This window comes from Salmo trutta, chromosome 33, assembly GCF_901001165.1.
Source record: "Salmo trutta chromosome 33, fSalTru1.1, whole genome shotgun sequence".
NCBI lineage: Eukaryota > Metazoa > Chordata > Actinopteri > Salmoniformes > Salmonidae > Salmo > Salmo trutta.
The window spans coordinates 3,931,892-3,944,827 of record NC_042989.1 but is presented as its reverse complement, the minus strand read 5'-3'; the positions used below and the strand labels follow the sequence as shown (position 1 = coordinate 3,944,827).

The 12,936-nt window shown below is 43.7% G+C and overlaps 1 protein-coding gene, 1 long non-coding RNA gene and 1 other non-coding gene across 6 annotated transcripts; 2 read left to right on the top strand and 1 right to left on the bottom strand.

Moving 5' to 3' along the window:
- The first annotated feature begins 1,021 nt into the window (after window positions 1–1,021).
- trnal-uaa (transfer RNA leucine (anticodon UAA)) lies at window positions 1,022–1,104 on the top strand. The gene has a single exon. It is a non-coding gene; the product is annotated as a tRNA-Leu (tRNA).
- Window positions 1,105–1,469: 365 nt separating this feature from the next.
- LOC115172245 (uncharacterized) lies at window positions 1,470–5,077 on the top strand. The gene is made up of 2 exons (XR_003871410.1): window positions 1,470–1,750; window positions 4,612–5,077. It is a non-coding gene; the product is annotated as an uncharacterized LOC115172245 (long non-coding RNA).
- Window positions 5,078–5,339: 262 nt separating this feature from the next.
- On the bottom strand, window positions 5,340–12,570 carry zbtb24 (zinc finger and BTB domain containing 24). Of its 4 annotated transcripts, none has more exons than XM_029729488.1 (9): window positions 12,524–12,570; window positions 11,566–11,910; window positions 9,092–9,770; window positions 8,713–8,880; window positions 8,354–8,521; window positions 8,195–8,276; window positions 7,668–7,932; window positions 7,219–7,476; window positions 5,340–6,821 (listed from the first exon to the last, which is right to left on the bottom strand). In XM_029729488.1, the coding sequence occupies exons 2-9, from the start codon at window positions 11,860–11,862 to the stop codon at window positions 6,342–6,344; spliced, it is 2,397 nt and encodes a 798-aa protein (XP_029585348.1). In that variant the 5' UTR covers window positions 11,863–11,910; window positions 12,524–12,570; the 3' UTR covers window positions 5,340–6,341. The 4 variants fall into 4 exon arrangements, with proteins under 4 accessions (XP_029585348.1, XP_029585349.1, XP_029585347.1 ...); XM_029729489.1 differs by having other exon boundaries at window positions 12,519–12,536; XM_029729487.1 differs by lacking the exon at window positions 12,524–12,570 and adding an exon at window positions 12,032–12,512.
- Between the last annotated feature and the right edge of the window lie 366 nt (window positions 12,571–12,936).

Here is a 12,936-nt window from a genome sequence, read left to right as displayed (position 1 = left end):
CAACCTCTAAATGACTCAACAGGATTTTACATTGTTATGAATGCACCAATTTGTAAGTCGCTCTGGATAAGAGCGTCTGCTCAATGACGTAAATGTAAATGTTAAGAAAACAAGAATATACCTTGATTTTTCCATTGTATAGTACACATCACATGCAGATAGCCAAGAGACCATTGCTATTTTTAGTGTCCAGCATGAGTCAAAAACAGATTCATAGAATCCTCATCAGATTGCTGTGACGTGTAGGCTAACTTTCAACGTCTGTGTTCCATAACCCCACCAGCAAGTGAGGTACCTATCTCTGTTTGACAGTCGCCCAATCCTAAATCGACCACTGCCCTTTCCCCACAGATATCTAATGATCCTGCTGTGTAGATCTGAAAGGAGTGGATGTGCAAACTATATAGTCATACTTCTACAAGTTCGTTTGTATTACAGAATTGAACCTCAACCTACAGTATAGAAGGTAGAACACTAAATTATATTAAATATAATGCAATGTGCCCGATGTTTTAGAATGTGAGTCAATCACTTAGGCTACAGGAAGTTTGCGGTCATTGGGCAATCAAGCTTTGCCGATACCAATGCTGCTGCAGCAGGCACTTGTCAAGATAGCACGTGGTCATCCCTACTGCCTCTGATCTGACGGATTTACTAAACACAAGTGTATAATTCGTAAATTATGTCTGAGTGTTGGTGTGCCTCTAGCGATCTCTACATTTAAAAACAAGAAAATGGGGACATCTGCTTTGCTTAATATGATTTGAAATTATTTATACTTTTGATACTTAAGTATATTTTAGCAATTACATTTACTTTTGAAACTTAAATACATTTAGAACCAAATACTTTTAGACTTTTACTCAAGTAGCATTTTACTGGGTGACTAACTTTTACATGAGTAACTTTGTGTTGAGGTATCTATACTTTTACTCAAGTATCACAATTGGCAAGAAAATGATTAACCTTCGCAGTATATATCGATATCCATGATCTGGTATTGGACCTCTATTTTACGCCAACCAGGATGGCCGAGTGGTTAAGGCGTTGGACTTAAGATCCAATGGACATATGTCCGCGTGGGTTCGAACCCCACTCCTGGTAATCAGCGCACATTTTTTATTAATAGTTCCGAGTTCCTGATGTCATTGGTAATGTTAATACTTCTCCTAAAGATGTGCGGAAAACGTATTCACAACCTGAAAGAGTTACAGCGCCGTATATTATAATGTCAAGATAGTCAAGTGACCGCAATAACAATTGAAATACATGTCCTCAAAGATGGAAGGCAGGCGGAGATCAGGTGGGACTACTCTAGCCAATGAGAGGGCGAACAACAGGCCATAGAGATTAGATAGAGAACTCATATTTGTATCGGTGCCATTGTCGTATCTGTGACAGCATGGGCAGCGCCATTGAGGCTGAATGAGTCTCCCAAAACAAAAATGGTGAAAGCCCTCCATGGCAATGTCCCTAAAAAAAGTTATATCAATCGAGTCCTCTATCTATCTCTATGACAACAGGCACAACTCAGATATAAAGTTGTATTTTCAAAGTTGCCGAAATGCGACGTGCGTCCACATTATGAAACTGCTATTAGATCAAATTACCAGTTACATTTTTTTGTTGACCAAATTCGAGACTCTCACTAACCTCCATACAGATTTTGGTCAGAGGAAAACATAGTCAAACCAAAGATGATGGATATAGTGACCCTAACAACGGGAGTCGTTGTCCACAAAGCCTCATGGTAGGTTGTCTAGCTCCCGCCTACCCTTTCTTTATATTTGTAGATAAATTAGTATTGTAATCATTTTTTAAATATTCGATGAAGGTTGTTGACATCAACCGCCTGTATTCATTGGAAAGAGCCTGGCGCTGACAGACATGGCAGTCCTGTTGCTAGCTCCTATGCAACTTTGCAGTATATATATTTTTGGTGTATTATTTGTTACATTATTAGCCCAGAACGTTTTTTTTGTATTATTACATACAGCTGGAAAGAACTTTTGGATATCAGAGCGGCGATAACTCCCCAGCATTACGACCAGGAATACGACTTTCCCGAATTGGATCCTTTGTTCGTACCCACCAGGGCAATTGAACTCATCCCAGAGGCTGCTCCAAGACGCCGCCAGCGGAGAAGAATTATTCGGAGTGGACTTCTAGTCCGATTCAGGAGGTGTGCACTCCATCCACCACTTCCGAGTATATTTCACTCGCGAATGTTCAGTCTCTGGACAATAAAGTAGACGAGCTCAGGGCGAGGATCTCCTTCCAGAGAGACATCAGGGACTGTAACATACTCTGTTTCACGGAATCATAGCTCTCTCTGGATATACTGTCCCCGTCCATACAGCCAGCTGGGTTCTCAGTACATCGCGCAGACAGGAATAAAGAACTCTCTGGGAAGAATAAAGGCGTTAGTGTATGTTTTATGATTAACTACTCATGGTGTGATTGTGATAACGTACAGAAACTCAAGTCATTTTGTTCACCCGATCTAGAATACCTCACAATCGACCATATTGCCTCCCAAGAGAATTCTCTCCGGTTATAGTCACAGCCGTGTATATTCCCCCTCAAGCTGATACCAGGACAGCCCTCAAGGAACTACACTGGACTTTGTGCAAACTGGAAACCACATATCCTGAGGCCCCATTTATTGTAGCTGGTGATTTTAGCAAAGCAAATTGGAGGAGGTGGCTCAGGTGGTTGATGTCCTTGATGATCTTTTTGGCCTTCCTGTGATATCAGTGACTGTAGGTGTCCTGGAGGGCAGGCAGTGTGCCCCCGGTGATGCGTTGGGCAGACCGCACCACCCTCTGGAGAGCCCTACGGTTGCGGGCAGTGTAGTTTCCGTACCAGGCGGGGATACAGCCCGATAGGATGCTCTCAATTGTATATCTGTAAAAGTTTGTGAGGGTCTTAGGGGCCAAAACAAATTTCTTTAGCCTCCTGAGGTTGAAGAGGCTCTGTTGCGCCTTCTTCGCCACACTGTCTGTGTGGGTGGACAATTTCAGATTGTCAGTGATGTGTACGCTGAGAAGCTTGAAGCTTTTCACCTTCTCCACTGTGGTCCCGTCGATGTGAATAGGGGCGTGCTCGCTCTGTTGTCTCCTGAAGTCCACGATCAGCTCCTTTGTTTTGTTGACATTGAGGGAGAGGTTATTTTCCTGGCACCACTCTACCAGGGCTCTCACCTCCACCCTGTAGGCTGTCTCATCATTGTCGGTAATCAGGCCTACTACTGTTGTGTCGTCTGCAAACTTGATGATTGAGTTAGAGGCGTGCGTGACCACGCAGTCATGGGTGAACAGGGAGTACAGGAGGGGGCTGAACATGCACCCATGAGGAGCCCCTGTGTTGAGGATCAGCGTAGTGCAGGTGTTGTTCCCTACCTTCACCACCTGGGGGCGGCCCCTCAGGAAGTCCAGGACCCAGTTGCACAGTGCTGGGTTCAGACCCAGGACCTCGAGCTTAGTGATGAGCTTGGATTGTACTATGGGGTTGAAGGCTGAGCTATAGTCAATGAACAGCATTCTTACATAGGTATTCCTCTTGTCCAGATGGGATAGGGCAGTGTGCAGTGAAATGGCAGATAGATCTGTGGATCTATTGGAGCAGGAAGCAAACTGAAGTGGTTCTAGGGTGTCAGGTAAGATGGAGGTGATATGATCCTTGACTAGCCTCTCAAAGCACTTCATGATGACAGAAGTGAGTGCTACGGTGTGATAGTCATTTAGTTCAGTTACCTTTGCTTTCTTGGGTACAGGAACTATGGTGGACATCTTGAAGCAAGTGGGGACAGCAGAGTAGGATAGGGAGAGATTGAATATGTCTGTAAACACTCCAGCCAGCTGGTCTGTGCATGCTCTAAGGACGCGGCTAGGGATACCGTCTGGGGCGGCAGCCTTGCAAGGGTTAACACGCGTAAATGTCTTACTCAGGTCGGCCACAGAGAATGAGAGCCCACAGTCCTTGGGAGCGGACCGCGTCGGTGGCACTGTGTTATCCTCAAAGGGGGCAAAGGTGTTTAGCTTGTCCAGAAGCACGACGTGGCTGGTTTTCCCTTTGTAATCCGTGATTGTCTGTAGACCCTGCCACATTTGTCTCGTGTCTGAGCCATTGAATTGCGACGCCACTTTGTCTCTGTACTGATGTTTAGCCTGTTTGATTGCAGGATTTACCTCAGTCTTTTACCAAAAAGGCTCAGACTTTTCTGTTTCCATCTACTCGGTCCGGCACCCGTGTCTCACTGGGCCATGGCTCCGGCGGACCGGCTCTCACTTGGGGCTAAAGCCAGGCCACTGGTACTTTTCAGCTGGCAGTTACATAACATTGTTTAACTGTGAATATTATCTTCTCTTCTCACGAAGCAACTGTTTTGATTATGCAGAGGCTGTTGATTCTGCTCTTCACAAGTCCTCACAGCCCTAGCTATGGAAACAATTTCACTAGTATTACAAAAGGGTGTATACACTAGTGTAACACTGATGTTAGTTGAAAAAGCAGCATTAGATGCTTTGTGGATATGGGCCCTGGTGAAATGTGTGATCTTAGGCATGCTCCCACTAACAGCCCCCCTCTTTTCTTCGTCTCATCTCCCAGAGGAGCTGAGCCCCTGGTCATGCTGCCGTTCCGACTGCAGGATGACAAACATCCATCATTATCCATGACTACCATCCACATGCAATCCACCACCACTTTTCTAATAAACACACCTCAATCTATTGTACATGGAACAATAAAGTTTTCTATGCCTTTTGTCAATAACAGATTATACACATAGCAACATGCTTGACTGAAAAAAAATCTTTAAACATGTCTTTAGACTTTATGGAGGTTCTGCAGTTGCCCATCAGATTTCATATTATGCCAATTAGGAAGATGGTACTGTTCAGAATGACAAGTTCATGACAGTTGATGCTCACAGGACTCTCCAAATGCAACGTTGAACGAGCACCATGGATGAAGGAGGGGAAAACCCGCTTTGCTCTACCACAACTTCACCAAGTCATCCAATGATTGAGTCGTGAACAATTGCTGCATCTAAAATAAATACATAAACACTTTTTTCATTCTGTTTCTTTATACAATAGCAGGTCTATAGTATAATGTATTGTTTTAAAATGTTTTTAAATATATAGTCAGTCACTGAGTATTTTAGGTTGTCTTTTTAAATCTTTTCTAAGATGATGTATTGTTACTTTGTACATGTGAAACAGTGAATAGTTTTGGCTAGACTATTACCTGTAAAATGTCAACTACATATAAAACTTAATTTACCAGGAGAGATAGTGGACAAGCAAACATAAGAATCATCCCAGACACCCTTGTAAAGTATTGTGTGATATGTTTCTTGTTGAATATTTAATATAGTGAAACAAAATGTTTTATATGCTTCAAACTACAGATTTAAGGACACTGAAGTGGTAAACAATGGCATAAAAAGGCTTAAAGCAGTAAAGAGGAGAGAATGCATGTACAATGGTTAATACCCACATCGGCCCATTAAAACACTTAGGTGGAGCAGAGAGGACTTACAGCATGCGGGTTTGCAGTTTTAACACCACACAGGCCTCATTCCTCTCAGGTAGGAGGGTACCAGAAATAAATGAATGAAAACAAAACTAATGAAAGAGCACACAGGGCCACGGCGCTTCAGTAGCACGCAGACACCAACAATATCCCTGGCATCAATACTTTTCCACTCTCGCCTTGCTATTGCAGCACCACAAATGGCAGTATTTTACCTTCATAATAAAAACAATGCATTTGTTTCACCTCACAATATAAATATGCATATAAAAAAATAACATTTTTACATTGTGACTTGACATGCAAATAATACCTTTTATCTGCTTCTAAATAGCCCTTTTATTGTAGCCTGAAATAATAGCTATTGGCTCAGAGCTTTTACATCACGTCAGCCAGAAGATGTCAGTGTCACACAGAATAACCTAGTTGGAATCACATTTTCTCTACCTCCGTCATTTCAATATCCTGGCATTACTGCATAACTAAATTCAATTTACAACCATTGTGACAAATGCATTTTACATCCATTGTCCAACCTGAGTGTGAACTAAGGCAAAGTCAACTGTGTTGGGCCAGACTGGTTCTTCAGTCAGTTCTGCTGTGCCCATACAGTCTATGGCTGGGCTGGTCCTGATACATGGCTGTTGACTTCTTTGCGGCGTCAACGGCCATGTATCAGGGCTATGGCTGGGCTAGACTGGTGGTGTAGAGCTAGGAGACAGTTCCCGCCCCTTCAGTCAGTTCTGTTAGGGCAGATTGGTTCTTCAGTCCTTCAGTCAGTTGTGCCGGGCCTGTACAGTCTATGGCGGAGCTAGGCTGGTGGTGTAGAGGTAGGAGACAGTACCAGCCTGTATCTGGAAGGTCTGGCCCTGGATATGGTGGCTTGGGATCTGTTCACTGGTCTGACTGATTGAGATGGGCTGGCTGCTCTGGCTGTTGATGTGGATAGCCTGGGCCTGACCCTGCTGCTCTCTGCTCATCTGCCCCAGTATGGTGCTCTGGTCCTGGGTGACAGCCAGCTGAGAGAGGGTCTGGTGCTGGTGCTGCTGGTGCATGACGTGGAGCTGCTGTACAGAGCCAGGGAGGGAGCCAGGCCTGGGTGCTATGTGCAGGGGCTGGGGTGGCCCGTGGTGGGCCTGAAGGTGCTCCATGTCTTCCTTGGATAGAGTGATGACATGCATCTGTTCAGGCTGCCCTGCGACCCCAACCCCGTTGGTCATGTGTCCGTCCTGCAGCACGCTGATAGTCTGGATCTGCTGGTTGTGATGGTCCACGCTGCCCTGAATTGAATAATAATAATAATAATAATACATTGGATTTTAACATGCCATTCAAAAAACCAAAAGGACAAGGCCCTAGCCCTTTATTGAGCCCTAGAGGGGAAACCCAACATTGGACAAGCATAGGACAATACAGATACATAGACATACTGTACATCAGTACACATAGACCTGAGTACTGATGGCTGGTGTGTCCAAATACGATACATATAAACAAAAGAATAAACACTGCATAAAAGCAAGGGACTGTACAATATATTGGCTGCATCCCAAATGGCACCCTATTCCCTACAAAGAGTACTACTTTTGACCAGAGCCCAATGGGCCCTAGTCAATAGTAGTGCAGTATAGAGAATAGGGTGCCATTTGGGACAAGACCATTATTGGCTCACTTTACCTGCGTGACCAATGCCACGTTTTGCATGTGTCCTGACGGCTGGGTAAGGAGGGTCAGTCTGGAGTGGGCCTGGTCTGCCGCCTCAGAGACCCCACCCTCTGTTGTAGTAATAATGCTGATGCCCTGGTCATGTCCACAGTGACTGGGCACAAAGTTGAGGTTGTTTAGATTATCCACATCTCCAGTCACAACCAGCTGGATCTCCTGCTCTGGGTGACCAGGTAGCTGGTACTGCTGGAGCTGTAGGATGCTGCGTACCTGTGTATAGATGATGTCATGTATTATAGCTGATATCAATGACATACTTCACGATGGTTGCCTACTATGATTGCCTACAGTGTCACAAAGCCCTGAGTGGACCATAGAGTAGTTTTGAAATCTGTCATTTGTATTGTCAATTAGACTGTATTATTGTGGCGTGGCACTTAAACAAAATTTCCTAAGTCTACCTCCTCCGTTTCCCCTGTGGTGACCCCAGCCTCCTCTTCCACGACCCCGGCCCCGCTCTGAGCCTCCTCGGTGGTGATGGTGACTACGCTCTCCTTGTTGTGGGTTTTGGTGTGGGTCTTCAAGTTGTCCAGGCGAGCGAAGGAGAGGTTGCAGAAGGAGCAGGTGAAGGGCTTCTTTCCGGTATGGGAGGCTACGTGACGTCGCCTGGCACTGGCGTCGGAGAATGACTTGTTGCAGACGTTACAGACATATGGCTTCTCTCCTCTGGAATACAAACATGTTCACACCGGTAAATGGATGTGGACCGGATCACATTTTCATTCATATCTGTTGCGGAGTCTTCGTGTGTAGAACACATTCGTTATAAGCCCCTTTTGAGTTTGTGATCCTCACATGCACATAGATTGCGTCATATTTGATGCGTGAAAATAAATTAAATAAACATACGGTAAGGGAGTTTTTTTTCACCGTCTCTCAGGATTGAAACATGGTGGAATAGCTCAGCCTTGTATAAGTCATATCTCACCTGTGAATCCTGATGTGCGTCTGTAGTGTGCTCTTGGCTGTAAAACACTTCCCACAGATCTCACAAGTGAAAGGCTTCTCACCTGTAACAAGATCAGCAACAACTTATTACATAGTAACACACTAGAATTTGTAGAAGTTAGACCTCGTCTCACTCTACCTGTGTGAGTTCTCATGTGCTTCTTCAGTTGAGCTGCATCCATGAACCTACGTTGACAGTGTGCACATTCTGGTAAAGATTTACCCGTATGGACCCTGTAATGGCTCTTTAGTTGTCTCTTCTGGCTGAACGTCTTTTCACATTTGTCACAGCTGAATGTTTTCTCCTCTAGGATTTAAAGGAGAGAATAAGAGTCCAAGTACAATTCATTAAAGGCAAAACTTATACTTGAGTTATTCCGAATATGAAAGCCGAACTGAAAAGGGATACACTTTATATACGTTTTGATTGAAGTTGTATACCCCAAGAAACACGCTAAACCATTAAAACACTCGCTATAAGTCAGACAAGTAGGCAACCTGTGTGTAAGTTCATGTGATCCACTAGTGAGTGTTTGGTGGACAGGGCTTTAGAGCAGACGATACAGACGAAGGGTTTCTCTCCAGTGTGCATCCGCTGGTGAACCAGGAGGGTGTGCTTCTGTGTGAAACTCTTCCCGCACGCAAAACACTTGAAAGGCTTTTCACCTGGTGGGAACATTTTAAAACATTATTATCACTCACTCAGGCCTATGAAATAATATGCTTTAATCTAATTGGAGGGATATAGTCACAGGCCTCACCTGTGAGGAACTTGCCAGAAATAAATGTGTTCTAGTAATTCTGTCTATAATTAAATGAAATTAGCCAATAAAAACAATCCTGGAAGTAGTAGAGTAGTAGAGGTCCCAGGCCTCACCTGTATGAGTCCTTTGGTGTATCTTTAAGAACAGGTGGTTTTTGAACACTTTCCCACAGTCTTCACACCGTGCTTCTGTGTTGGGGTATTTTCTCTTCCTGCCCCTCTTCCCTGGTTCTCTGCATTCAGACGTAGTGTCGTCCCGGTCCCCCACCCTGTAGCCCTTAAATTTCACCGGCGGTCTGATCTTCCTCTTACTCTGCCGCCTAGTACGGGCTGATCTGGGATCATAGTCTGCATCATCAGAGTCTCTTATTGGAGAATCCAGTTTATCATGTGACTCAACCAGACATTCTTCAGGGTCTACACAGTCTACTGTGACATCAACTGTAACCTGCTGCTTTTCATTGGCTGCATCCTGGATATTGATGATATCACTTCTTACTTCCTGTTTATTGGACTTTTCCAACGTCTTCACAGACATGTCCACTTCATTCTTCCTGGGACGACCCCTTTTCCGTTTTGGCTGAATCGCTGACGATGTCCCTTCTCCCAGTCCTTTACCTTCTCCGCTGTCTGTGTTCACTTCCGGTCTCACCTCGAAACCAGGACAGGTGATGTTACTAAGGCCCCTCCCCTCTACACCTGGATAGGTAATGTGTGCTTTCACAAGGTCACTAACCTCTAGGAGTCTGGCCAGGTCTAGTAGCTGCTCGGTAACACTCTCCTCCACAGATACCTGCAGGGATAGAAATGGAAGAAAAATCACTCTTGGATGCAAGATCCTTGAATTTTCAGTGCATGTCAAAATGATCACACTCCTTGAACTCAATGTAAAATGAACATTTACAGTGACAAGAAAAAGTATGTGAACCCTTTGGAATTACCTGGAATTCTACATAAATGTGACATAAAATTTGATCTGATCTTCATCTGAGTCACAACAATAGACAAACTCAGTGTGCTTAAACTAATAACACACAAATTATTGTATTTTTCTTGTCTATGTTGAATACATAATTTAAAAACATTCACAGTGTAGGTTGGAAAAAGTATGTGAACCCCTAGGCTAATTACTTCTCCAAAAGCTAATTGGAGTCAGGAGTCAACTAACCTGGAGTCGAATCAATGAGACGAAATTGGAGATTTTGGTTAGAGCTGCCCTGCCCCATAAAAAACACTCACAAAATTTGAGTTTGCTATTCACAAGAAGCATTGCCTGACGTGAACCATGCCTCAAACAAAAGAGATCTCAGAAGACCTAAGATTAAGAATTGTTACCTTGCATAAAGCTGGAAAGGGTTACAAAAGTATCTCTAAAAGTCAGTCCACGGTTAGACAAATTGCCTATAAATTGAGAAATTTCAGCACGGTTTCTACTCCCTAGGAGTGGCTGTCCTGCAAAGATGACTGCAAGAGCACAGCGCAGAATGCTCAATGAGGTTAAGAAGAATCCTAGAGTGTCAGCTAAAGAATTACAGAAATCTCTGGAAGATGTTAACATCTCTGTTGACCAGTCTACAATAGATAAAACTCTAAACAAGAATAGTGTTTATGGGAGGACAACATGGAAGAAGCCACTCCTGTCCAAAACAAACATCGCTGCATGTCTGAAGTTCGCAAAAGAGCACCTGGATGTTCCACAGCACTACTGGCAAAATATTCTGTGGACAGATTAAACTAAAGTTGAGCTGTTTGGAAGTAACACAACACTATGTGTGGAGAAAAAAGGCACAACACAACAACATCAAAACTTCATCCCAACTGTAAGCTATGGTGGAGGGAGAATCATGGTTTGGGCTGCTTTGCTGCCTCAGGGCCTGGACAGCTGGCTATCATCGACGGAAAAATGAATTCCCAAGATTATCAAGGCATTTTGCAGGAGAATGTAAGGCTATCTGTTCGCCAATTGAAGCTCAACAGAAGTTGGGTGATGCAACAGGAAAACGACCCAAAACACAGAAGTAACAGAATGGCTTGAACAGAAGAAAACGTGCCTTCTGCAGTGGCCCAGTCAGAGTCCTGACCTCAACCCAATTGAGATGCTGTGGCATGACCTCAAAAGAGCGGTTCACACCAGACATCCCAAGAATATTGTGGAACTGAAACAGTTTTGTAAAGAGGAACGGTCCAAAATTCTTCCTGACCGTTGTGCAGGTCTGATCCGCAACTACAGAAAACGTTGGTTTGAGGTTATTGCCAAAGGAGGGTCAACCTGTTATTAAATCCAAGGGTTCACATACTTTTCCCACCCTGCACTGTGAATGTTTACACGGTGTGTTCAATAAAGACATGAACATGTATAATTGTTTGTGTGTTATTAGTTTAAGCAGACTGTGTTTGTCTATTGTCGTGACTTAGATGAAGATCAGATCAAATTGTATGACCAATTTAAGCAGAAATCCAGGTAATTCTAAAGGGTTCACATACTTTTCTTCCCACTGGATGTAAATATAAATATAATTTTGGTTTTGCCCTGGAATTTCACTCCACGAAACCCCGTTTCCATTACCCCCATTTCCACCCCAAGATACCTGGGCACTGTAGATGAACTCTAGTACAGCTCCAAAGGTCTCCGCCGCCATGCCGTCCAGCCTGTAGGTAGACTGGCTGATCTGCTCCTCAGCAGTGAACATGAGGGAGAAGTAGTCACTGCTGGCGGCTAACAGGGCCTTATGTGCTTTGAAGTGCACATCTTCTACGATAAGGGTAATGTCACACAGAAGCTCCCGTTTCCTAAGCTTGTCAAATTTGCAGAGGATGGTGTCCTTGTGTGTTGTTGAATGAATGGCTGTGAGGGAGGTGGGTGTGATTAGGGTCTTCTCAGACATTTTCTTGAGGATGGATTGTGAAGTATGATTCCAACCAAACCTCACCACCTGCAACAAAGTGAAACATAAATTGGAAAGAAATAGGCCTAATAAAGTGCAATAAATTGTATGGAATATGTTGAGATTGGCGCAAAGCAGTGGCGTGTTCATTATAATTCACAGTTCATACTTGTGAGACTGCTTGAAATGTACCTATAGCCCATCCATCTCATCTGAACTTTTCAGGGCTCTTGACTTCACACAAAATGTGCTACTGCAGCCTACAGAACAATGAGTGCTCCAGGCTCTCACTATAGAAAACATTTCTCTCGATTTTTTGTTGTTGTTGCGATTTTTCACATATATACATTTTATCGATCAACAGCTGTTTGAGACCTTAGTAAGATATGTTGAAGGACAGGACAGATCAATTTAGCGATCACTGGTCACAAAGAAGTGTGCGCATACATGTTCGCATCGTTTCAAACAGCGACACAACACCGGCGGGCGCCATGTAAGCTTTCTACATGATACACAATGAATGCACTTCAAGTGGAACCCAAAATCTAAACAGAACAACAATGTTCAATAAAAAGACTAAGAAACTTTCTCAGCGTTTCTATGATTGCTTCAAACACTGCAATGCCTTTAAAAAAAAGATATCAAGCTTTCAGGACCTTACCGTCTCTTCTTCGCAGTTGTTCAGATTATCGCGAGATGTGGAGGTTGTTCACGGGTGTTTCATGTTCGCGCAGTTTGAATCCACGATCTTTATAAACTTTGATTGGTATAATTTTTCACTGCATTAATCTGTCCACGGTGTTGTTATATCTATGCTCAGGAGCAAGGAAATATTTATGGGAGTCAAATAGTTATTATTATTCCTCCGTGGTCGAATCTTTCACATGTTTATTATAAATGTTGTTGGGGCGAATCTTTATCGATCTCCAGACTCTAGTCATGCCTGTTGTCTGACAAAGGTCAACTGGAACAATTTGTGGGACTTTCTTTCAGTATCAATGATGTACATATAAATCATTGGTCAGTATCCTAGCCTTTTCTGTCATAAATAACTATGGTAGTTATTCTACGGGG

Excerpts from the sequence above, each read along its gene's own strand:
- zbtb24 (XM_029729488.1), bottom strand. The coding sequence starts at position 11,862 with ATGTCTGAGAAGACCCTAATCACACCCACCTCCCTCACAGCCATTCAT. Across the intron at positions 8,881-9,091 it reads ACACCAAAGGACTCATACAG|GTGAAAAGCCTTTCAAGTGT; the intron begins GTGAGGCCTGGG and ends TGTTCCCACCAG. Across the intron at positions 7,933-8,194 it reads ACGCACATCAGGATTCACAG|AGGAGAGAAGCCATATGTCT; the intron begins GTGAGATATGAC and ends TTTGTATTCCAG.